Source organism: Amblyomma mixtum, chromosome 1 (genome assembly GCF_055824585.1).
Source record: "Amblyomma mixtum isolate Tamu chromosome 1, ASM5582458v1, whole genome shotgun sequence".
Lineage (NCBI taxonomy): Eukaryota > Metazoa > Arthropoda > Arachnida > Ixodida > Ixodidae > Amblyomma > Amblyomma mixtum.
Window position 1 is genome coordinate 220,189,820 of NC_143012.1, and position 24,846 is coordinate 220,214,665.

The 24,846-nt window shown below is 49.7% G+C and overlaps 1 protein-coding gene across 1 annotated transcript in view; it reads right to left on the bottom strand.

Moving 5' to 3' along the window:
* The window catches only part of LOC149370949 (uncharacterized), a 40,712-nt gene that overhangs the window by 9,941 nt on the left and 5,925 nt on the right, over positions 1–24,846 (bottom strand). The window contains exons 3-5 of the mRNA XM_089563890.1: positions 18,937–19,046; positions 16,388–16,528; positions 13,728–13,792 (exon numbers count right to left, since the gene is read on the bottom strand). Coding sequence (XP_089420016.1) covers positions 13,728–13,792; positions 16,388–16,528; positions 18,937–19,046 — 316 coding nt within the window. The remainder of the gene's footprint in view (positions 1–13,727; positions 13,793–16,387; positions 16,529–18,936; positions 19,047–24,846) is intronic.

Genomic DNA, 24,846 nt, shown 5'->3' on the forward strand with positions numbered 1-24,846 from the left:
CTCCTTCGCTGTGCCGCTTCTGCAGTGCCGCGTCGCGAGATTCTCGCGGCCTGCAGGGCGCTGGGAATCATCCCGAACAGTCTCGAAGCGCTCCTGTGGCCGCGCAGCACTGCGCGCACCCGTGATATTCTAGCCTCTATACCCGTGACAGAACAGTGGTGAGCCTCTGTGCGTTCATCGAGCAGGCGGGCTTGACTTCCCGACGGTATACGCGGCCGGGCGCCCCACCCCGGCCGCTAGTGCAGTGTGCCGCGCGCGCGATTAGTCCGAGACAGGACGCTACGAGCGCGCGGCTATGTATACATACAGTTTACTTCTTTTTGTAAGTGATTGTGCGCAGTGGCCGGGAGACCCCGCGCAGGGGCAGACGTAAAGCCGCCGGCACTCTCTCTCGACAGCGAGAGAGAGAGAAATACTTCCCTGCTGAATTTCACGTCGGAACCGCCTATGTGCGCGCGCGTATTCGGCACGACTTGTGCCTCGAGAATAGCGGAGAACGGAGGGCCCATGGGCGGGCCGAAGTCCGCCTGCCCGAGAAATAGAATCTTGCGCAGCGCGCCGGAGCGCTCGTTCAACACGTCCGCCCGCCGTGAGCGCTCTGGAAGCCGCTGCGCCCTTTTTTAGAGGCTCGTTTCTTCACCTACTCTCGAGTTCTCCGCTGCTAGCATGCGCTGAAATAAACGCTCCGTATGTGTGTATAACGACGAAAGGAATTTCTCTCCATTCTCTTTATGAACCACAGTTGAACAGTGACGAGGTCGCGGCCGCACCCTTTGATGAACAGTTTACCCGCAGTTTTCTACAGTGCACCCAAAAACTCAAGAGTGTAATCAACAGAGACGCGGAGCCTTCAGACAACCTCGAGCTCGGTACGCATTCCGCCAAAGCTGCAACACAGGCGCTGCGCTACTTCGGAGCACGGACGTTCACTAAAAAGCACAGCTGGCTGGCAGTCTGGTAACTGTGGAGGAGGGCCTATTTCCCATGAGTCAGTGCGCAAAAGGGCCCTCGGCAGCGGCGTCAGAGGAGGATGGCTTGCAGAGGCTGACCGCACTCCCTCCTAGTTTTTTTACCTCCATGGCGATATGAGGCCCCATCTGCAGCCGGTGTGACGTCATTACGTGACGTCATTTCACGTGACCTACTTGAAGGTCAATGGTGGCCACCGCCGGGCGTCGCGCGAAGGCCCGAAACCTACGTTAATATGCTTCGCATAAAATCACAGTTCAATCAAAGCAGCAGCAGCCAGGAACGAATCACAGCTAACACCAAAAAGAAGCTTGCAAGCAGCGCGCAGTGACAGAGACAACGAGAACGTCGGACGGAATATGCGCACACCCAGCCAACAAGCCATCACTACAGTCACGCAAATGGATTCCAGACGAAAGATCATTACGCTCAAGAAACGAGAGAACAGGTTCACGAAATGCACACACGAATCAGCACAAAAAGAAACGGCAAATACAGGCCTACAACTCTCACATCTTCGGGTACGTACCCAAGGAGTCAAAATACTTTATGCAAGAATGCTTGGCAAATCCCAAAGCGCGGTCATTACCTTCGAGGGAAAGATCGTTCCGCGCTACGTCTGTTATTACGGCGGCGAGATACGTTGCTACCTCTATCGATCATCGCGGCAAGTTTGTTATATATGCTTAAAGGCCGGACATAGGGCGGACGTGTGCCCGACACCTGACGTCGTCGTCTGCTCTAAATGCACCGAGCCAGTGATCGAGGACGGACACTCCTGCGAGCCCAGGTGTGTGCTATGCACGGAAGCGCATCCTACAGGGGCAAAGGAGTGCAAGGAGCGCCTCAGGAAACCGAGACCAAGGACGAGAAAAAAAGAGGAACCAGGCGGCGGAGACAACGGCGGACGCGGCCGGGCCCGGAAGCGCTGGTTCAGCGAGGACTCCAGTTCGAGATCCACGTCCAAATCGGCATCGAGATCAGGTTCAAAGTCGAGATCGGCGTCCAGGACCCGGGAGGATCCAGAAACCAAAAAGAAGCAGCAGCAGAAGACCACACCAAAAAAGGAGGAAGCAACCAGGGTGAGCTGGAAAGAGCATCTTTTCCCTACCTCTCCCACTGCTCCAAAAAACACAAACACACAGAAAACAGTGATAGGCAACAACGCTAATGGGGAAGTTAACGCGGAAGTTCAAGAGCTAAGACAAATAATTCAGACGCTCAGGGCAGAAAACGCCGAGCTGAGGCAGAAACTAAACGATCTGATAGACGAACTAAAGGCCCAAAGAACAGGGCAGAACAACACTAAGCCGCAAACAGATGAAGATCACGCGACAACTATAGGGCGCCAGGAATTTACAACTGCCATGGTTGCTGTTAACAATGCACTGGCAAATCTTAGCAACCTCATCTCCAACATCCAAGACGAGACGCGCAAGGATAGAGAGCGTCTAGTACAATTCACAGCCATGAAATCCAGAGGAAAACCCTATAACAGGCCATCTCAGTATGGCGAGCAACCGTAAACGCTCGGTCAAGTTCGAAACCCTCGAAATATGGCAGTGGAACTGCCGTGGGATCCGCCGAAAGCAGGGTCTTCTTAAACAACACATCACAAATTGCACCTCTCCGCCAGACATAATCGCCCTACAGGAAACCGGCTGCTCACTCACTCTCGCGGGGTACTCCGTCTACGAGGGGCAGGGGCAAAGCAAGGTCGCCACGCTGGTTGCGAAAGCAGTCACCGCAATCAGACACGACATCGACGGAACGGACATTGACCACGTCCTTATAGAAATCATTACCCAAAAGAGAAGCCAAGAAAGCACCTTCCTACTTAACGTGTACAGCCCGCCAAGCCAGAGGAAAGCCAATTTCAGCTACCTGCTAGGCAAAGCAGAAGAAGCAGCAGGCAAGAACGGTATCGTTATTCTGGGGGACTTTAATGCCTGGCATAGAAGCTGGGGCTACGTTCGGGAAACCCAGAAAGGCAGGGATCTAGCCAGAGAAGCTGATCGTAGAAGGCTCACCCTCATCACTGACCACACCCAACCCACGCGAGTGGGGAACAGCATCAACCGAGATTCGTGCCCATACTTATCATTTGTCAGAGGGGTAAGGCACGCAAGATGGGAAAACGACGGCGAAACTCTAGGCAGTGACCACTGCATCCTGCGCCTTCTTATAGAAACCCTCCCGATCAGGAGACAACATGGCCAGGCTAGACTGACAAACTGGGAAGCCTATAGGAAATCGAGGGCACAGTCTGAAGACGCTGAGATCACCGACATAAAAGGCTGGGTCGCAAGAATCAAGACAGACTGGCAAAAACTAACCCGAAAGGTCGCCCTCACTACCAACACGCCCGAGGTGGACAAACATCTCTTACACCTTTGGGACGCCAGACGGGGCCTACTAAAAAGGTGGAAAAGGCAAAAGCATAATAGGCGGCTCAAGCGTAAGATCGCTGAGGTCACCAGACAAGCCGAAGAATATGCGACGGAGCTCTCGAGGCGCGACTGGAACCAAAAGTGCAACGAACTTCAGGGGACTCTAGGTTGGGCCAAGACATGGGCTTTGCTAAGGGCTCTCATAGACTCAACCACGACAAAATCCGAAACTCGTAAGACGACCCAAAGGATAGCGCACCAGTTCCAAGGCACTGACGAGGAACTACTACAGAACATCAAGCAGCGTTATATCGGCAATGCAACACACGCCGACAGCAGCTTGGCATACACGGGCAAAGCGAATCCCGCTCTGGACGAACCCCTTACCATACAAGAAGTCAGACACGCTGTGATGTCCGCCACAAAGAACACAACACCAGGGAGGGATGGCATCACTAATGCCATGATAAGAAATTTGGATGACAATTCAATCAAAAGATTCACAGAATTCGTCAATAAACACTGGGAACAGGGGACCCTCCCGGACGACTGGCGACATGCGGAAATAGTAATGATTCCGAAGTCCGGAAAGACTCCAAACCTGGAAAATCTTAGACCAATTTCCTTAACATCATGCTTGGGAAAAGTGTACGAGAGAGTTGTGCATCACAGGTTGCAGACCCACCTTGAGGACAACGAACTCATGCCGCACACTATGTTTGGATTTCGAAAATACCTATCGACACAAGACGTTCTCCTGCAGATCAAGGAGGAGGTGCTTACTACCGTTCCAAAATATGGAGAAAACATCTTGCTCGCTCTCGATCTTAAAGCGGCCTTCGACAACGTCAGTCATAGGGCTGTGCTGGAGGGGCTTAGCAAACTGGGTTGTGGGCGGAGAATATTCAACTATGTGAAAGCCTTTCTGACTAACCGAACCGCTACCATTGGAATAGGAGGCATCAGGACTGACACCTTCAACACCCCCGAAAAAGGAACACCGCAAGTCTCTGTGTTATCACCTATGCTTTTTAATATTGCAATGATTGGTTTAGCAAGGGCGCTTGAAGAAATTGAAGGAATCAGGCATGCCATCTACGCAGATGATGTCACAATCTGGGTGACAAGGGGATCCTTAGGAGAAAAACAAGAGCTTCTTCAGCGAGCAGCAGCCACGGTCAACGCATACGCCCGACACTGTGGACTCGCATGCTCCCCTGAAAAATCCGAGGTGCTCAGAGTCTACAGACAAGGGTATGATCTGCAAAACTCCATAGATATCTACATAGGGGAAACGAAGGTTCCGGAAGTATCGAAAGTTAAGATCCTCGGCATGTGGATCCAAAGCAACCGTCGTATTGATCACACGGTCAGACAGCTAGCAAATACCACAGCACAGATCACCAGGATGATTGCAAGAATTTCCAACAGAAGAAGAGGTATGAAGGAGGAAGACACATGTAGGCTAGTACAGGCCCTCGTGGTCAGTAGGATCTTATACGGCGTTCCCTACCAAACACCGCTCGAGCAAGAAAAGGAGCAGTTAGAGGCAATTCTTAGAAAAGCATACAAATGCGCTCTCGGACTGCCGGTCAACACTTCGACGGAGAAATTCCTTAAACTGGGCATAAACAACACAGTACAAGAACATATCGAGGCCCACCTTCTCGCGCAGAAAACAAGACTGGTACTGTCCGCAACAGGCCGAAACACGCTGCGGTTGCTCGGCATGAGGGACGCTTTGAAAGAAATCAATAGCACAGAGAGCGTTCCAAATGAAATCAGGAGGATCATTGAGATCAGCCCGATTCCTAAAAACATGCATCCCGATATACATAAGGCGAGAAGAAAGGCAAGATCTGAATTCCACGAAAGAAGCTTCGCCGGGGCAAAAGACGTATTATACGTTGACGCAACAACATACAGACACCGATACGGCTCGGTAGCCAGCGTGGTGGATCACCAGCTCAGGGAAATCAACTGCGCTTCGATAAAAACCAACAACATCCTCGAGGCTGAGGAAGCAGCAATTGCACTCGCCATCACCCAGCAGAGTGACGAGCCCCATGCACACATCATTACAGACTCGCAAGAGGCGTGCAGAAGATACAGCAGTGGACGCATATCCACTGCAGCCATTCACATACTCAAGGCGAGGACGATCACTTTTACGAGTTGCTTCATCACGTGGACACCAGGCCATGAGGCTGTCAAAGGGAACCAATGTGCGGACGCCAATGCCCGAGGATACGCCAACCGGGAGGCGCGCACCGAAGGGGAACTGGACGCAGTCACTAGACGGTATGGAGCCATCTTAGAACACCAACGAGCCCTCCGTAGGGCCTACCCTCCTCCCCACAAAGACCTTAGTAGAGAGCAGTCGGTTGCCTGGAGACAACTGCAGACTAATACATACCCCAATCTGAGTTTACTCAGCAAAATTTATCCTTCCACATATGCCAACAAATGCCCGCTATGCGGTGAACACCCAACGCTTTACCACGTTACATGGGCCTGTCAGAAAATGCAGGCAGTGCCGATAAACAACACACCAACACCGGAGCAGTGGGAGGCTGCGCTGTCCAGCTCGAAGCCTGAAGAGCAGCTCAAGCTGATCGACAGGGCTTGCAAGACTGCAAAGGCCGCTGGGGCCCTGGACTGAGGGCTCCACCTACTCTTCGATAAAGAACACTTGTTGTACAATAAAGTTTTTCATTCATTCATTCATTCAGGAGCACAAAATTATGATCAGATAATGGCACAAAGCCTACAGAGGATCACATCAGCAAACCACGCAATTCGGCCACGCATAGGATAGGAACATTTCCCCAGCGGCAGTATAGACCAGATTTTTGAGCCTCTCCTGGGCGCGGCCATTTTGCACCGACTGGCGCGCCGCGGTGCGGGCGTTTCTTTGGGGACTGCGGGGCTGCGGCAGTTCCGCGGCCGCGCCTGCATATAGCCGCGCTTCGGGCGCTAAAAAAACATTGATGAGCATACTTCCGCTGCGTGGCTGTGTTGCAGGAAGTATTTACGTTATCAAAGCGATAACATTGACGCGTTTTAATGACATTTAGTTTGACATTCAGGTTAATTGTGCCGGCGCTTAGAACGCGCTCGTGCTTAATCGAATTCCGTCTTGGTGCTCCACCGCAAAGAACTTTTTATTCAATATCAAGAATTAGGTGTGCGGCTAGTATGCAGTTCCAATTCCCATGCACTCTTATTCCTTCCTGCCGGACATAAAGCCCCCCCCCCCCTTCCACAAACGGCTTTCTTGTCGCCGCGCCAGTTTATCAACAAATTACCGCTGTGAGCTCAACTGAGTCGCAGCGCCAACAGAAAACAAATTTTGTGATGGTTTATGCAACCTTGTGCATAAAAACGTACTTTCGCTTAATTTATAAAAGCTTGAATAGATATGAGCAGCTAATCCAGCTTTCACTAATTCTGAGGTCCGAAGTCGCGTTATGTTATTCAGGAGCTCTCGCCGCGTGTGAGAGCGTTGCGTAGGCGTTTGGCTAAGTGTGGAAAATGTAATGAAATCGCGCATATTTTCCTATGAATAATGTAGATACCGCACCGCTGCGGTGGCTCAGTGGTTACGGCTCTCTGCTCTGGCCCAAAAGACGCGGGTTCGATCCCGGCCGGGGCGGCCGAATTTCGAAGGAGGCGAAATTCTAGAGGCCCGTGTACTGTGCGATGTCAGTGCACGTTAAAGAACCCCAGGTGGTCGAAATTTCCGGAGCCCTTCACTACGGCGTCCCTCATAGCCAAGCTAAGGTAGATACCAACAGCAGAAAGATACTATAGATAAACCTTTACCCCCCAGATACCTCTGACATGTGTGCGGAAAAAGCAGCTGAAATCGGTAGCGGTCGTGCTTACAATCCTGTGCATGAAATGTTCTGAATGGGAACAAGAGCAAGCTCAGCGCAAGGATGCTGAACACGTACTGGTGATCGAAAACACGCGCTCCGTCGGGACAACCTTCAGTCTGCAGCTCGCCTATCCAGTTACTACTCCACTGAGTCAAGTCAATAGATCTACATTCTAATGCATAATATTATCATAGATGATATCGCACGTAAAAGGCGACAACAAACGACACGACAGCGCAGAAATCTGCTTCGAAGTGCCGGTTTCCAGTCTGTACACTACCTGGTCGACTACCCTCGGATGTCACGTTAACGAGTAACTGCGCACAAGATAACCGCAGCACTGTCTAGAAGAGGGCAAATGTGAGTAGTGACGCACAGCACACACCCTCATACGTTAGCTGATGGAGCACAAAACGGCAGAAGCGAACACGTAAACATGCGTTCTATGCGCGGCGCCGGCGCGACCCGCAGTCCCTCGGGCCGCGCGAGCCGACAGATGGCTACTGGCGTCGAGAGTAGGCGCGCGTCCGCAGCCTGCGTGTGAGGGTAAAAAAATCTGGTCTATAGACCAGATTTTTTTACCCTCGCACGCAAGCTGCGGGCGCGCTCCTACTCTCGACACCAGTCGCCATCTGTCGGCGCGCGCGGTCCGAGGGACTGCGGGTCGCGCCGGCGCCGCGCGTAGAACGCATGTTTACGTGTTCGCTTCTGCCGTTGCTGTGCTCCATCAGATAACCTATGAGGGCGTGTGCTGTGCGTCACTACTCACATTTTCCCTCTTTCAGACAGTACTGCGGTTATCTTGTGCGCAGTTACTCGTTAACGTGACATCCGAGGGTAGTCGACCAGGTAGTGTACGGACTGGAAACCGGCACTTTAAGCAGATTTCTGCTCTGTCGTGTCGTTTGTTGTCGCCTTTTACGTGCGATATCATCTATGATAATTTTATACATAAGAATGGAGATCTATTGATTTGACTCAGTGGAATAGTAACTGGATAGGCGATCTGCAGACTGAAGGTTGTCCCGACGGAGCGCGTGTTTTCGATCACCAGTACGTGTTCGGCATCCTTGCGCTGAGCTTGCTCTTGTTCCCATTAAACACATTTCATGCACAGGATTGTAAGCACGACCGCTACCGATTTCAGCGCTGCTTTTTCCGCACGCGTGTCAGAGGTATCTGAGGGGTAAAGGTTTATCTATAGTATCTTTCTGCTGTTGGTATCTACCTTAGTTTGGTTTGGTTTATTAAGGTTTTACCTCCCAAAGGTACTCAGGCTCTGAGGGACGCCGTAGTGAAGGACTCCGGAAATTTCGACCACCTGGGGTTCTTTAACGTGCACTGACATCGCACAGTACACGGGCCTCTAGAATTTCGCCTCCATCGAAATTCGGCCGCCGCGGCCGGGATCGAACCCGCGTCTTTTGGGCCGGAGCCGAGAGCCGTAACCACTGAGCCACCGCAGCGGTGCGGTATCTACCTTATTCATAGAAAAATATGCGCGATTTCATTACATTTCCACACTTAGCCAAACGGCTACGCAACGCTCTCACACGCGGCGAGAGCTCCTGAATAAAATAACGCGACTTCGGACCTCAGAATTAGTGAAAGCTGGATTAGCAGCTCGTATCTATTCAAGCTTCGATAAATTAAGCGAAAGTACGTTTTTATGCACCAAGTTGCATAAACCATGACAAACTTTGTTTTCTGTTGGCGCTGCGACTCAGTTGAGCTCACAGCGGTAATTTGTTGATAAACTGGCGCGGCGACAAGAAAGCCCTGTTTGTGGAATGGGGAGGGGGGGGGGGGGCCTTATGGCCGGCCGGCAGGAAGGAATAAGAGTGCATGGGAATTGGAACTGCATGCTAGCCGCACACCTAATGCTTGATATTGAACAAAAAGTTTCTTTGCGGTGGAGCACCAAGACGGAATTCGATATAAGCACGAGCGCGTTCTAAGCGCCGGCACAATTCACGTGAATGTCAAACTAAATGTCATTAAAACGCCTCAATGTTATCGCTGTGATAACGTAAATACTTCCTGCAACACAGCCAGCGCAGCGGAAGTATGCTCGACAATGTTTTGTTAGCGCCCGAAGCGCGGCTATATGCACGCGCGGCCGCGGAACTGCCGCAGCCCCGCAGTCCCCAAAGAAACGCCCGCACCGCGGCGCGCCAGTCGGTGCAAAATGGCCGCGCCCGGGAGAGGCTCAAAATTCTGGTCTATACGATACGACACGATTTTGTGCACCCACAGCTCCACACAGCGATGCCGTGTGACCGAAAATGCGAAGCCAATGCGATAAGAATCCTGAAACACCTGAAACTAAGGCTCAAGTAATGATTTCTATGTACGTAAGACCCGATTCTAGTAAAGCAAGAGAAGCATTTCTACAATAAATACAAGACCTCCAACTTATGTTTCCGGTGGACAAACTCATTCCCAGGCGACTGCTCTTTTTTCTTCCTTATGGGGTTCAACGTACCGAAGCGATTTACGCAATGAAAACGCCATAGTGTAAGCCTTCACATAATTTCGACAACCTGGGGTTCCTTACCATGTACTGACATCGCACAGTACACGGGCATCTAGCGTTTCACCTCAATCGAAATGCGAACGCCGCGACCGCGATCGGACAGGAGACAAATGCTCGTGACTTTCTCATGTGGTACTCGCCCTGCAAGCCAAGGGAGACAGGCCCTTTTCAGAGAGAGCAAAGACGCACGCCTCAAACCAGTTAGATACTTCGAGTAGAAGAGGTCAGAGTTAGCATCCATAAAGAGCACACAACATCCAACTCGGACATAACCGAGGCAGACCAGTAAATGGAAACACGACAGCGGCAATTTAGGCCCCGGCGATATTTCAACTTGTATTTCGCTAACGTAAAAGCAATCCTCGTAAGGGAGCCTCCTACCGCCACAGCCCTGCGACGGGAGGAGGTCGTGCACTCGCGCGTCTCGTTTCAACTAGTCATGAACCAACTCGCCCGTCATTCTTCTGTAGGTGGCAAGCATACTGAGCTTCCACCCCGAGGAAAGAAATGCCGGCTTTCACATTGACCAGACTGGTTTTCCGGCCTAACTTTGGGACCCACGACAGCATTTCGCTCCCGCAAAGATTTCTCAATGAGCGCGAGCGAGAAAATCGACACAAACGATAAGTCACTGTGGTCGCTTGTTACTTGCAGGCGGCTCTCAGTTATGTGGACCATGAAGTGATGTTGCCCTAATTCAAGGTCGCATTCCTGAACTGCAGAATGTACAACTTTATATTTAACATTTTCGAGAAGAGGACGATCGAAGTATAGACGGGAACGAAGACTGAAGCTTGTTTTGAAGTAGAAAGGAATTCCCCAGGAAGCTATAATATGCCCGATTCTCTGCGACAGAGTCACCCGAGGCGTCAGGCTGCCAACGAAGTGTGTGCGTAGATGACGTCAAACTCTGGGTGGGACTGGAATACTAAGGCACCAACCACAGATAAAGCGAACAGCGCACTAGAAATAGCTTTACTAAGGCTACAGAAAACCCCGCCACCAACACGCATGAGCCTATCAACCGAAAAAGAGTAACATAATGGCCATCAGAGGATGACCCGTGAAAAGGATTAAGACAGCCATCCAAGAGCTCGGAGACAGGATCCTCAAAGTATTCGGAGTCTACCTTTCCAGAAAGAGAAATGCGAAGAAGTGGCAGCGAGAAGCATGCAAAGGTCTCGAACTCATGAAGAGAATTGAAAATCGTAGGGGAGGAACTTGCGCCATAATAACAACAATACTTGGGAGAACGGCACTCATTGCCCGACTCACTTATAGGGGGGCAAATATACTTCAACCCAAAAGCAAATCGACAAACCCCGGGTGTTATACCATGAGCTACTCTGAGCCGTCACGGAACTACCCAGCTATACCAGACTAGAGAGCACGAAGAAACTCCGGCTATTGGAACCTACCGCGGCAGTCGCCGAAAAAGGTGACCCATGTCCAAGGAAAAGAAGCCAGGAAAAGAACTGCATTGGTAAGAGAAGCAAATCACAGACGAAGCAGAGGACATAGAACGTCGCTTCTGAAACCACCGTGAGGTTTCCGGGCACCGGCATCTTAAAGATGCCTCCCGAAATAAGTAGCCAAAAACTCGCGTAAGCAAGAGATGCGGTCGCAAGAGATTAACCACAGAGACAAGCAGAAGAAATACAAGTTAGCACGGGCTGCTCAATACCTGGAAAAAATGCGCCATGCACCGTATGCATCATCTCGCAAGACGACTCTAAACAAGCCACGGCGTTGACCTTTAAAGCAACCGAAGCACTGCACATCTCCACGAGCGAACTCTTCGCGATTGGCTGGTCTGTGTCCTACAGTAAGCAACCGCTGGAAGTCGACACGCAAAGTACAAATAAGAAAAATCGTAATGCCCATGGTTACACGCCTCAAATGAAACCTTGAAGTAACTTACGCTATTACAGTCTTAAAGCCCATAGGCAATGAGAACACTGAAAAAACAAGTACCAACTCGCCTAAGTCTCTATTATTCTACGTCTTTATAGATTAGTGCCCAGGAAGTAAGGGTGCTTCAGGAAAAGTGACTGCTAGTTCTACGCAACCATCGACAGCCCTCCGGACTAAACGGTCTCTTTTATAAGCCTGCCACACTCACGATGGGCGACTGCGATGCCAACGAAGTTAAGAAGCTGCAGCTATGAGTAGAGCTCGCAGAACGGAATAGTTCGCGAACCATGAACACCTTCCTCTGCAAACGGGAAAGCCGGAAGTGAACATGAAAGAACATGGAAAGGCGAGACTAAAAATGAAATCTATTTCGTATTTGCGCTTATCCAGGACTCGTGCAGAATTTTAAGGTGCTAAGAAAGACGAGATGTAGCAGCCATAAGGATTCGAAGGCTAGGACTAGCATAGATTTCAAGGGGGAATATAGGAAAGTAGTGGGAAGCGAGCACATAAACGATTTAGCCATCAGAGAAATTCAGCAGCTCTCAGTATTCCAGTTTAATGAACAACGACCTTAGTGTTCGAGCAAAGAATGGTAATCTCACAAATATATTGGCGGAGTATGCAACTGAATATATAATAGAGCAGCAGAAAGTGAACAATGACGTTGAAGAAACATACAGAGGAGGACGAGCATCGTCCTTTCCTGTATGTATCTTCAACGTCTTTGTTCACTTTCTGCTGCTCTAGTATACGATCAAGAACCAAATAGCTCACCAATCCACCTTATTAACGTGCAACTGAAGTAGATGTAATGTACCTAGACACGGTACTGGAAAAATAAGAAGTGAGAAAGCATGAAAAACTTTGACCACATAGGGCTGGCAGAACTGTCAACCCTAATTATCAGCGCGAGGCAAATGGCATCAGTAGGTATAATTTGAATAGGACGGTCCAAAGGACGGAGGTATCCTAAAAGCGATCAGGAGAAAACTCTGCACGGTAGGAAATCAGTTATACAGTCGTCGACACACTTGCTTATAACGTGCGAACGGCGCTTACGATAATCGCCGCTGCCTGCACAGTTTGCTATAGCCTTCAAAGACATGAGGAGTTAAACAAGATCCATGGGAATGTACATGCACGGAAAGGTCTTGCTTCGCGCCCTAGGCCACTCGTAAACGGCCGATGCGTACAGCCTAGTGTGCCGTTCGAGCGCTATAGACAGGTCTGTGGACGACTGTAACTGCTTATAGACCCGAGGGGCAATGTCACTGCGAATACAGATAAGGAAGTTAAAGTGGTCGAAGAATTGCAAACAGGTCTGAACAGACGACAAAACAGTAATGATTCTAGTGATGAGGCACTGATCGGGAGGAGCTGGATACCCAGCCATCAAAGAAGACGGTAAAGAAGTTATTACAAGCATGCGCTCTGGTCAATCCCCCGCCGTGGGTATGTGCCATTAAACCTGAGGGAATCATCATCATCATCAATGCAGAAGGGAAAAGACGTGAGTGAGGATCAGGTAACTACGCATTTGTTGAAGGAGGTCGGGACAATGCGCTATAAAACCTCTCCACCCTGTAAGCGTAATGCCTCGGGATCTCCAGCGCACCAGGACTTGGAAGGATGCAAGGGGGGGGGGGAGTTGAACGGGGACTAAAGAGCGACAGGGCAGTAGGAGGGACAGTGCGCAAGATCAGCATTGAGTTCAGGGCACTGGGGCAGGAGAGTTCATAGTGGAAGCGGTAAAAACAAAGTATTACTGGTGTGTTCTGCTAACTGTTCTGCTAGGTGCACCGCGGTTAAGTTTGATGACGCGCTCTAAGAAGCAGAAGCCGGGAAAAGAAATGTAAAACACGCGCGGACACAGTCGCAGTTCTATTTATCGGGAAATAAAATACGCACATGCAGGCAGAATGGGTAGCACCATCTATACAGCAGTTTCTGTACTAAATTTAACAGCGCCGTCCACATCACTTTATTATAGTTGCATTCAGTTGAGTACCGGGAAGATCGGAACGTGGCGCTCACCTGGACATTTCGGATCTACGGACGAGCAAGATCTCGCTGGAGAGTGCCGTGCTGTTCGTTCGGACCTGCGGTAAATTACGAAGAGAGAAGAGTTCGAGGTTGCCGCTGGCTTCAGGCTAGTCGCGAGAAAGAACAGAAGAAATGAACCGCTGTGTTAAAAAAAAAAAAAAAACCTTTGTGCTCAAAGTATAGCAACGAAGCCTGCGCACCTTGCACGCGCTCCGCGATGTGTGCGAGAGCAGCTAACAGCTAAAAATCACATTACTCCTTATGGAAATATACTCGCAAGGCAATGCAACTCATAGCCTGCAAGAACTGGAGAGGACATTTAAGTTCCACGCTAAGGATACGAAGCGATAGAGTTAATGAGTTAATGCCCATATGTGCGAAATTGGTCGTTCACAACTTTGCATGCATGTGTCCCTGGAAGTCCTCATACCACTCCTTGAGCAGTGGTACAGCGGCTAAGGGATGCGTCACTGCCCTGCGATGGGCCTTGTGCAACCCAAGTTGCTTTTTTGCGAGCAACCTCTTGCAGTTTGTAACTGCCACCTGCCGGGGTGCTTAGTTTGCTCACAATCCGGTGGGTACGATGTGATGACCCCACAGGGTCACGTGGCCGAGGTTGCCCACATAGGTTTCTTCTCTGGGAGTGGCTGCCTGAGCCACCCTGCTTATTGCTCACAGCGCCGACAACGCCGACGGCGGATTTACTGGGTAACGACGCCAGTAACGCTATAGCGTTGATATTGCCGATGCAAATGGCGGACACACACAAGATACGTCTAGAAAATGTGTCCTAAAAGCTCAGGCAGTGATAGAGCAAAGATTGGACTGGTATGACAAGCTCACGACCAGTGTGTCGCGCCGCCATCTTTTGTCATGTTGTCTTTATAATGATGGATTAATTTTTAACGGTCCAAGAGTAACTTAAGCAAAGCGCGCCATGGCTCGTGTTTCGTCTGTGCAAGGTACAACCAATATCTTTTTTACCAAGCAATTCCGCCCAGGCAACCCTGAGAACAAAACCAGAGGAAGCTGTCGAAAGGGTGCAAGCGCAAAAAGAATTAAGAACCCACAAAGCCGCCCAATCAAACAACGGACGTGCAACAGTCCGGTGACGCGCTTATGTGATCTCATTTCGCTTTAGACACACGCACAGCGCACCGGTCAATTCGTGTTTGCCTCGCAACTGCCCACGGGGGCCGCATATTAGCTTGAGACGTGACATTAAGCATACCTTACCGCAGCGGTGGCCTAGTCGTTTGAGCATCCGCCTCGCATGTGGGAGGTGCGGGGCTCGAACCCCAGTGCCGCCTTGTAAGCACCGGTGATACAATGGGTACAAGATTTCCCCTGCCTGGTGCTCGGCTTCTTTAGGGTGAAATGCTTGGTAATTGGGCCTTTGACCGCACCTTGAGTAAAAGAAAAACCTTGTTCCATGGCACTCTTTTGGCCACTGATGCCCTTGCGCAATAAACATTTGTCAACATCATCACCTCACACTTGTTTGGCTGTAGCTGACCCTGTTAATGCTGATGAGTGCATGGCTGCAACACTGCTTGTGTCCGGTTTCCTTCGAACATAATTGTGTACTCTTCACTTCTGTCATATAATCTGCTCTTATAGAGGCACGTGGGCAGCAGGAACGCTAAATCAAATGGCTTCGTGACAACGTGATATAAACGATTGACGTCAAATGAGTAATACGGCGACGTGTGAGTTTTACTGGCCCTAATTTTAATGCCACGAAGAAGATCTACCGGGGGTACACACAGGACACGTAAGGGTCAGAGAAAAATCGTCCCATAACCTCGGGAGAGCTGGTGATGCGGGTTTGGTAAGCAACATTTGGGAAGAAAAAAAGAGACGAAACCCCCACACATTCAGTCCTCCCTTGCGGGCAAATGCAGCTCGTGCAACCTCGAACCTACCTGCAGCACGTCCCTACAAAACATATTTCCTAATGGCTGAAGTCCACCTGAGTCGCACTCTCTTTTGACAGAACAGCGATGTCAAGTTTTAGCTAGCGTAGGAAACCGTGTACACTGGTAATGTCTAACGTTTCCCAACAGTCATAAGCTCCAAAAATTATATTGCAGGTAATTTAGATTGCCTTCAGGGCAGTAGAATGGCTCGAAACGTAGCTACCACAATCTTGCACAACCTGGCTTCCTATCCAGCGCAGCCCTGCAACCGATCTACACTGTTCAGTAACAAATATTGCCCAACCCGATTAACAGGCCTGCGCCGCCCATTAACTATCCTAGTTAACTCCAGTGCCAAACATTGCGCCTCCCATTGATTCATCTCGCCCTACTCAGCGTGGACGTTACAGCGCCCAATAATTAACTTGGTGGCACCTAATAACCACCCTTGTTCCACTCATTCACTATCACCCCATTCATTAGCATCAGCTCTCATTCACTAACTCCTCCTCCACCCTGCCAGAAACCACTGCAGTGAACTGACCGTTCGCTGCTCTCGTAGTGTGTTCGCATCTTTTGGTCCTCGTATTTTTCACGCTGTTTTTCATAACGAACTGCCTGACCCCATGTTAAGCAGTCACCATATCCACTTCAGCATTCAAGCAAAGATGCATCACTTGTCCAGAGTTATCACATGCAAGAAGGTACCAACGGTGTCGATCACTCAAGTACCTCGCTGTTGAGTGAGACGACGAAGAAAGCGGTTCCCAGAAGCGGAAAGCGCATGGCCGAGCTTCCCGAGGGCCTCTGGTCGTCGCGCAGCTCCAGCAGACGCAGCGTGGGCTCGTACTCGCAGCCAATCTTCAGGACGGCCTGTAGGAGTGAAAAATGGGGAGCGAAGTGAGCAAGGATTTTTCGTTTAAGGGCTTATTTATGATTCTCTGGCTTGCTACTCTGCACAAAGAAATATAACAAGGTATGATGGGCAACGATGGGAACAATAAGTGGAAGACCATCACCACTGCATCGGATTAAAGACCAGAGTTAGAGACACCGGCACCTTACAATGCGAACTCCTTAAGTGGGAGGAGGGATTTTCAAGCCTCTAAAGAAGTGTCCTAAATGAGATCCTCCGACCATGGCCCGATATCAACACTCACTAAGAAAGCGACCAACACGCGCCTTTCGAACGCTGGGAGGGAACAGCTATGAGGGGGCAAGATTGCAAGCGCGGCTACAAACCCGACCATATACACGGGAGCCGCAAACCGGGCGACATCGTCCCTTCTTCATCACCTTCGCAGGACTTGCTGCCAAGTGAGACTGGCCAGGGTGACCGCTGTCCGGTGGCACACGCAACGTGGCATAGCAAACCCACTGGAGGCAGCGGTACTGCTAGCTCCGGTTACTGGAGGTGCGTATCCCGTGTGGCAGCCGAGATTCATCCAAAAATTATCTCTACTAAGAAATGTTGCGATAATATTTTTCATAATACGCAATGTCCACTCTAAAAGGCTCCCTTCAACAATATCAACGTAATTCTAATTCTCTTTTTCTACGTCTGCTTGGTGTCGCAGCAAATGTCTTTGTTTACAAAAGCACGGATATTAATCGTACCCCTATATAACCAATGTTTCAAAAACAGTCGCTAGGACAGTTCAAACGTCGAAAATAATTGTTACAAACTGTAGTTCTACACTCAAATTTCCAACCAAATGAATTTGGCTCCGCCGTCGGTGGTCGCCTGAACCGTCCATGTCTTGCTGCTTTTGCTCACAGGTAGCGCATATGTGTCATACCCTGCAAAAATGCGCCGCACGTGAAGCCCGAAATGCGGTGTAGAGTGCACCAGCTCTTATATTTATGTGGACATCTCGAGAAGTGCTGGCCACCACTTTCAACACAAATCCGGCGCGACCATCAGACCGCTCGAAACAATGAAAAGATGCAGCCTGGCCTAGTAGTTGTTCACTAAACTTTCGCTCAGCACGCAGGTTTAAAGCAAAAGCTTTACCATGCCCTTTTCTGCGACTTTCGCCGACACCGTCGCTTTGACCTTCAGCGACCTTCAGCCGCTCCGGAGCGGCGCTGGCTCGACCATGTGACTAGCCACGTCACTCGCCGACGTGTTTCCGCCGCCGGCGCGCGCGCTCTCTCCGCCGCCACGCATGCGCTCTCCCGCTGTCAGAACGCGTGACTGGCCGCGCGCTTTGCCAATCACGCGTTCTGACAGAGGAGCGCACCGCTCGCCTAGGCAATGCGCGCTTCGCCATGGATCCGAGCGAAGTTCGACCATCTCGGACGCTACGCAGGGGACCTTGCAAGGTCGTCAGCAAGCGACATCTGACCACCCCACGGATGTCCCTCCCTTTCGCTTCCTATAACCAGCTTTAGAAGAGTTAAACCTTAAGCAATTTTTTTAAGCACGAAATCCTTTTAGCTGCTGTTGTCGGCGCGCCGCGGGCAGCCTTTGCGCCAGAACGTAAGAACGCGGTACCGAACCGGAAGTTAACCGAAGAGAGAACACGAAGGCGAACCTACACGAACTTTGGCTTACCTTTCGGTCTGCCCCCTGAAACTAGAGAAATTGGAACGTTGCGCGCTCTCGTGCGGAGCCATGGCGCCATCCTTCGGCGCGGCGCGCAACCCGTTGTGAACAGAGGCAGAATTCCCAAGTGGCGTTGCAGCCTAATGTTCGTGTTTTGCCGAGATGAAACATTGCTTTGCAACGAGGTTCAGTATCTAGAATGTGTCGCACAGGTAATGCAAAGCATTTGATGCTTACGTCTACTCGCGACCACGAGGTTTTTTTCTTTGTTCATTTACGTGGGCAACTGCAGCTACTGTCGTCTCCGGGACATGAGTGAACGTTCAGAGCAGGGCAATTTACACAAGAGCTCGCAATACATTGTCCACAGCGTCACGCTCCTGGCAGGTTTCGCCCCGAGAGCTGTCTCTGAAATCGTTTCGGATGGTGAAGCGTTAGTGCCGAACGCAAAAAAAAAAAATTCCTCACAGGCCTATTTCATCCGAACATCGTGTGGAGCAGCGTAGACCAGCCGTCACACACATCCGCCACTACAGCGAAACATTGCGCAAGTGTACACGAACCACCCGCCACTGAGAGCTATAGAATACTGTGGCCAGTATTGTAGAAATAAGCGTAGCCCCTTCCGGCCGTTCGTGTCATTCGAAGCCCGGCAGCTTGAACAAGAAATTCGCGCAGAAATTTCTCACTGAGGTGTTCCGAATGGGCACAAACGAGGTGCCAGCATACGTACACCGCTCTCTCGCAGTCCTCCGTTGGCGATGGAGTTTAAGTTGAAGCATAGCACTCCGGCCATCCACTGCATCCCCGACAGGTTGTTCGGCCGCGGCGTGAAATAAGGCTCTGCGAAAAGTTGCGACGGGTCAGGCGCACGATCGTTAACGTCACATCTCAGAAAATGACAAAACGGAGATAACAAGGAGCTTTACCTCCCGTTCTATTCCTCATGGCTAGGCACACACACACAGTAACGCAGAGGGAAAAGATAAAAAGCAACGTCGCTACTAAGTGTATTCACGGCTGCTAACCCGGCGGACTCAAACAGCTCTCCCGAATTGAATTTCTCGGACACTCATGAAAGTTTCCAGCGTGCGCTGATGCAAGCTTGTGAACACATTAACGAAAGATATGCGTACTTTTTTACTGCGAAGTAAACAAGACTTCAAAACATTTGGATCTACACGGTGACTTTGGTGCGCATCAAGCCTGTTAGTTTACAGGCCAGCGTCAGGATCGCACATCGCAGACCTACTGCTTACCGTTAATTGCTGGAACCTTTAGAGCAACATCCCACCGCAGTGTTTAACTGTTTGCTATAACGAATTCTAAATAACAGTTTCTCTCGAAATATTTACAACGTAAACGGTACTATTATCGAAAACATGCTTTCACACAACCACTGTCGTAACATTCGGATCGTAAGAATTTAACCTGTCAAAGGAGCACCGATAGACATGCGTAAAGTCGGGCTGTATTGATACATTGGGGGCTTCAATAATTCACAACTTTGTTCATTTTACGGCTGTGAGGTATTCGAACAGGGCCCGAATGGCGCCGCCAGAGAGGCACATAGGCGCAGAAATACATTTAGGGCAAGGCTGTTTCAGGCAACTACGCCAACATTATTTATAGTAGATCGTTGAAGTCGCGTAAACTGCTGGCTCCGGATTTTTTAATGAACAAAACCAGCAAAAGAGGTGCTTTAACAGATCATCAGTGGTGCGCAAATAGCGAGTCCATCATGAATTCACCGACAGAGGAATAATTAAATGCACATTTACATTAAACGCAATACAGCGATACAGATCCTCCCAAGCAAACAGAAAAAAAAAATCTGACTTTGGAGCCCTCTCAAAAAGAAACACGTTTGCTGCAACGCAGTAACTTTGTGCGATAAGCATATAAACGCGAAGATAACAAAAACCAGAAAATTTTCCGTACAGAGAAACAAGCGGAAACAAAACAGCGTGGTGAAATAATTTTCATTCCCATTTCATACCATAGATCCTTGCATCAAAAAATAAGCAATTCAGCCACCTCCATCGTGGCCAGAATCCGAACACGCGTCCCTGGGCTTAGCTACCAAGCCACTCCGGCGGGAGCCAACCAGAGAAAAAATTCAGGGGTTGTGTAGTAACCTATTCTAAACCAAATCCTATTCCGTTTTTTTGTAATTTTTGAACGGTAGCACTACTATGGGCGCATTTTCTGATCTCAGGCATACGCATCTCCATGAAGCCTGCTTGGTGACGGGCGGCCCAGCTGCCGGCCGAGTTGTGGACAATCTGCCAGGTGGGTGGCAGTGGGAAGGCCTTCAGATGAAAGACTAACTTTAGAGTAAAGAACTTTAGGGGAAGGCTTCATGGTAAATGCCTTCTGGGTAAAGACCTTTAGGTAAAAGGACTTCGTGGTAAAGGCATTTAGGGTGAAGACCTTCGTGGTAAATGCCTTTCGAGTAAAGGTCTTTATGCTAAAGGTCTTCAGGTCAAATGCCTTTCGCATGTAAGGAGCTTAAGTGCCCGCAGTAAGCAGTGCTACTGCACTGTATTCTGCGATTAGCCTTTCTAAACCACCTGCTATTTTTTTTACCCTAGAGTTTTACTTGGGTTGGAGACCACACTCGCGAAGCTAACCGACCTACCTGCTACCGGCGCCTCGCCTGGCGGTGTCTAGCCTGTGGGCGGCCTCGTTTCCAACCAGACCCGAGTGGGCTGGGGTCCAGATAATTAGAATATTGTGGGCTGGGATAAAGTCTTTTAGATATTTAGCCGCCATTTCGTGGATGCGTCCCTTGCTGTAATTTCTAATTGCGGCTTTGCAGTCGCTTACTACGTATTTGGTACCTGGCTGAGTTAGAGCGATCGCTATTGCAACCTCCTCCGCCACAAGGGGTTTTAAGTCAAGGTGTCTTACAACGCGTAACGTTCTGCCTGAGTCCCCGACGGCTACGGAGACGGTGTCTCCTAGCGTGCCTACCGCGGCATCAGTGTAGGCCACGGTTCCCTGTGGCATCTTGCCTAGCTTAGCAGTCAGCTGTGCGACCCTGCTTTTCCTTCTGCCTTTGTCGTGGATGGGATGCATGTTTCTAGGTATGGGAGCGATAATAAGATGCTCTCTTATTTCTCTTCCCAGATCTGTTCTGGTGTTCACTGTGCTATCTACGGTTGCCCATTTCGCTAGCTCTAGGTATTTCCTTCCTGCGGGTGTGGATGTTAGCCTTTCGATTTGCGATGTTCTAACCGCTTCAGTCAGTTCTCTCCAATTGTTATGCAGGCCCATTTTCTCCAGTATATCATTGGACGTGGAAATGGGCAGCCCTAGCGCTCGTTTGACACATTTTCTGATGATTGTGTCTAATGCCTTTTCTTCGGTTTTGTTTATTTTCAGGAATGGGGTTGCGTAACATATCCTGCTAACGATGAAGGCCTGCGTGAGTCTTAGTTTGCTGGACTCTGAGAGTCCTTCCCCCCTTCTAGATACCTTTCTGAAGGCTCTGACGACAAGTTCAGCTTGCGCTTTGAGCTTGTCTAGCGTACTTTTGTTTTTCCCTTTTCTGTTAATATACATGCCTAGGATTCTTATTTCCTCGACAATTGGTATCGTTCTATTTTCAAGTGTAACCTCGATTGCCGGTATCCTTTGACTGCGCTTGCTCATTGCTACAAATAGCTCAGACTTTTGCGGAGAGCAGCTGAGACCCACGCATTTCGCATGCTCGTTAATGATATCCGCTGCCTTCTGTAGCTTTTCTTTCATTTCTGATTCGCCTCCTTTGTTTAGCCAGACATTTACATCATCTGCGTAGAGGCTGATGTTTAAGCCTTCTATCTCTCTAAGCTTGCGGGGAAGGTCCCTCATTACCAGATTAAAGAGAAATGGGGAGAGGACAGCCCCTTGTGGGGTTCCTCTGCATCCCATGGGGAACTCATCGGATATGATGCCCTGAAAGGTAATGATAGCAGTCCTGTCCCTTAGGAACGATCGGATGTAGTTATAGGTGTTTTTTCCTACAGCTATCTCATTTAACCCATCAAGGATGGCGTCATGGCTGACATTGTCAAAGGCTTTCTTAAGATCTATACCTAAGATCGCCTTCAGGTTGCCGAGGTCCAGCTGATCTACTATATCTCCATAGAGTCTTAGCATTGTATCTTGGGTGGTGAGCCCAGGCCTAAATCCGACCATTTCATCTGGCCAGAGGCCGTTATCCTCCATGTATTTGGTCAGTCTGGTCAGGATGACCTTCTCAAGCAGTTTCCCTACACATGATGTTAGTGAGATCGGCCTGAGGTTCTCCAAGCTCGGAGGTTTGCCCTGCTTGTGTATAAGCGTGATCTTGGCCTTCTTCCACTCCTCGGGGACAGCGCCTGCTTTCCACACTTGGTTGAGATACCTAGTGAGGCTATTTATTGATTCTTCATCCAGATTTCTCAACATTCTGTTTTCTACTCTGTCGAGCCCCGGGGCTGACCTTCGTTTTAGCTTCAGCAGTTCCATTCTGACCTCGGCTCTTAATATGGGGGCATCCAACTCCTCATTTGGTTGTCCCTTATAGTCGTCATATTTAGCGGCCCCATGGGGAGCAATATACAGTGACTTGAGCGTGTCAATAAGTTGCTCATCTGTGCCATTAAACTTATACCTAGCTTTTATTTGCTCAGTTCTCATAGCCGTCTTAGATTTATTTGGGTCTATAAGAAATTTGAGCAACTGCCATGTACTAGATTTTCCCATGCTTTTCTCCATTTCCTCGCATCTATTATCCCATCTCTGAGATTCCAACTGTCGAGCATACCTTTCTAATTCTACATTGTGTCTAGCTATTTCCCTCCTTAGGTTTCTGTTCCACCTTTGGCGCTTCAGCTGGTTATTTAGCTGTTCCTTCCTTTTGTACATGCTGAAGAGCCTGCTGTCCATTCTATCTTGGGAGTCATCTACCTGAACCTCCTCAGTTGCCCTTTCTACATGCTCAAGCAGCGTTGCCGTCCAGTTCTGGATACAGGTTATGTCACTATGCTCATGTTCTTCTCTGATAGCTCTGAATTTATACAAATCCGTAAGCTTCTCTTGCCTGTAGGTTGTAGGTTTCACGCTGACTTTTCTGTTGAGCTCGAGCTCCAGCAGAAAGTGATCGCTACCCAAATCTTCCTGTCGGTTCCGCCATTTCACAATACCAGCGTTCCTACATAGCGTAAGGTCGGGAGATGTGTCCGCTGTAACGCTGTTACCAGTCCTCGTGGGACAGGAGATGTCATTGGCTATGTAGAAATTGGATGCTACTATATCATCCAGTAGGGCTTGACCCTTGGCGTTGTTGCTTACGTAACCCCATTCCTGGTGCCGGGCGTTGAAATCGCCCATTATGATCAGGGGGTTTTTCCCCGCGAGTTTAGCTGCCCTTCTAAATATGGGGCCAAATTTTACTTTCATCTTTTTTGGTGGGCTGTAAATATTTAGAAGGAATATGCTACCCCTATTCTTTTTTCCAGTTAAAATTTCTACGCATACTGTCTCCGTTTCCTGGTTTCCAATGTCGTGTTGGATTACCGCGATGTTGCTTTTAACATACGTTACTACCTTGGTGTCGTTGCCATCCTTAGCAGCGTACCCCTTATATCCCGATATATTCTAGTTCCCTCCCGTCTCCTGCATTGCAATTGCTAAAGGCGGGTAGTCCTGGCTGAGGATGTACTGTTGCAATAGCGATCGTTTCCTGGCAAGATGGCGGCAGTTCCATTGCCATATTTTCGACGTGCTATTGGCCATCAATTTGGATGTCAACATTACAGGCCTGGCCTATGACTTGGATGTGCCTCGTCAGCTGTTCGAGTTGTCTGCACACTACCGACTCGAGGTTCTCTAGTCTAGCGCCGAGGATGGCCCCGTGCTGTTTGAGCTCTTCGAATGACTTCTCCATTTTTCCATTTTCCTTTGCTACTATCCTTTTAATTTGGCTCTCAACTGTTATCGTTTCATCCTGCTTTCGTTTGGCAGGCCTAACTTGGTCTACGCTCATCTCTTCAGAGATGTTTTCAGCAGAGTCGCTAAGGTCACCTGCTTTGCGGATTGCCATCGGGGTGGCTGGTCTGAGTAGCGGTTGCGGCTTTTTCAACTGCTGAAACTGCTGCGCAAGTTCATGAATTGCCTCGGAAATTTTATCTATTTTCTCATTTAGTAGCCGTATGGCTGCTGCGTTCTCATCTACTCGCGCTTCTTTACCTCGGGGAGCCGTGGACACCTCATACGAATTCAGCACTAAAGAGGAAACCAATACCTTTAATAGCATCACAGACATTCAGAAAAAGAACAAAAGGATCTATCCTCCTCCGGATAGATCGCTTAGCTCGGCTGAGGCCTATGACTGGAGAAGACTCCAAGCTAGAAACTTCGCATCCCCGCTCTGGAGGAGCTGGACAGGAGGTGACACGAGGGAGGATGCGGAGGTGTGCGAGTTCTGCGGGCATACCGCTACACTCGAACACATACTATGGAGATGCCCCAGTGCCCCAGGATATGGCAGAATCAATAATGCAGAGGAATGGGAGACCATACTCAGAAGTGCCGACCTTAGCATACAACGATACGCTACCCGCCTGGCAGCAGAAGCTGCGCGACTATACCGTTGCTAGTCTTCCAGCTGCGA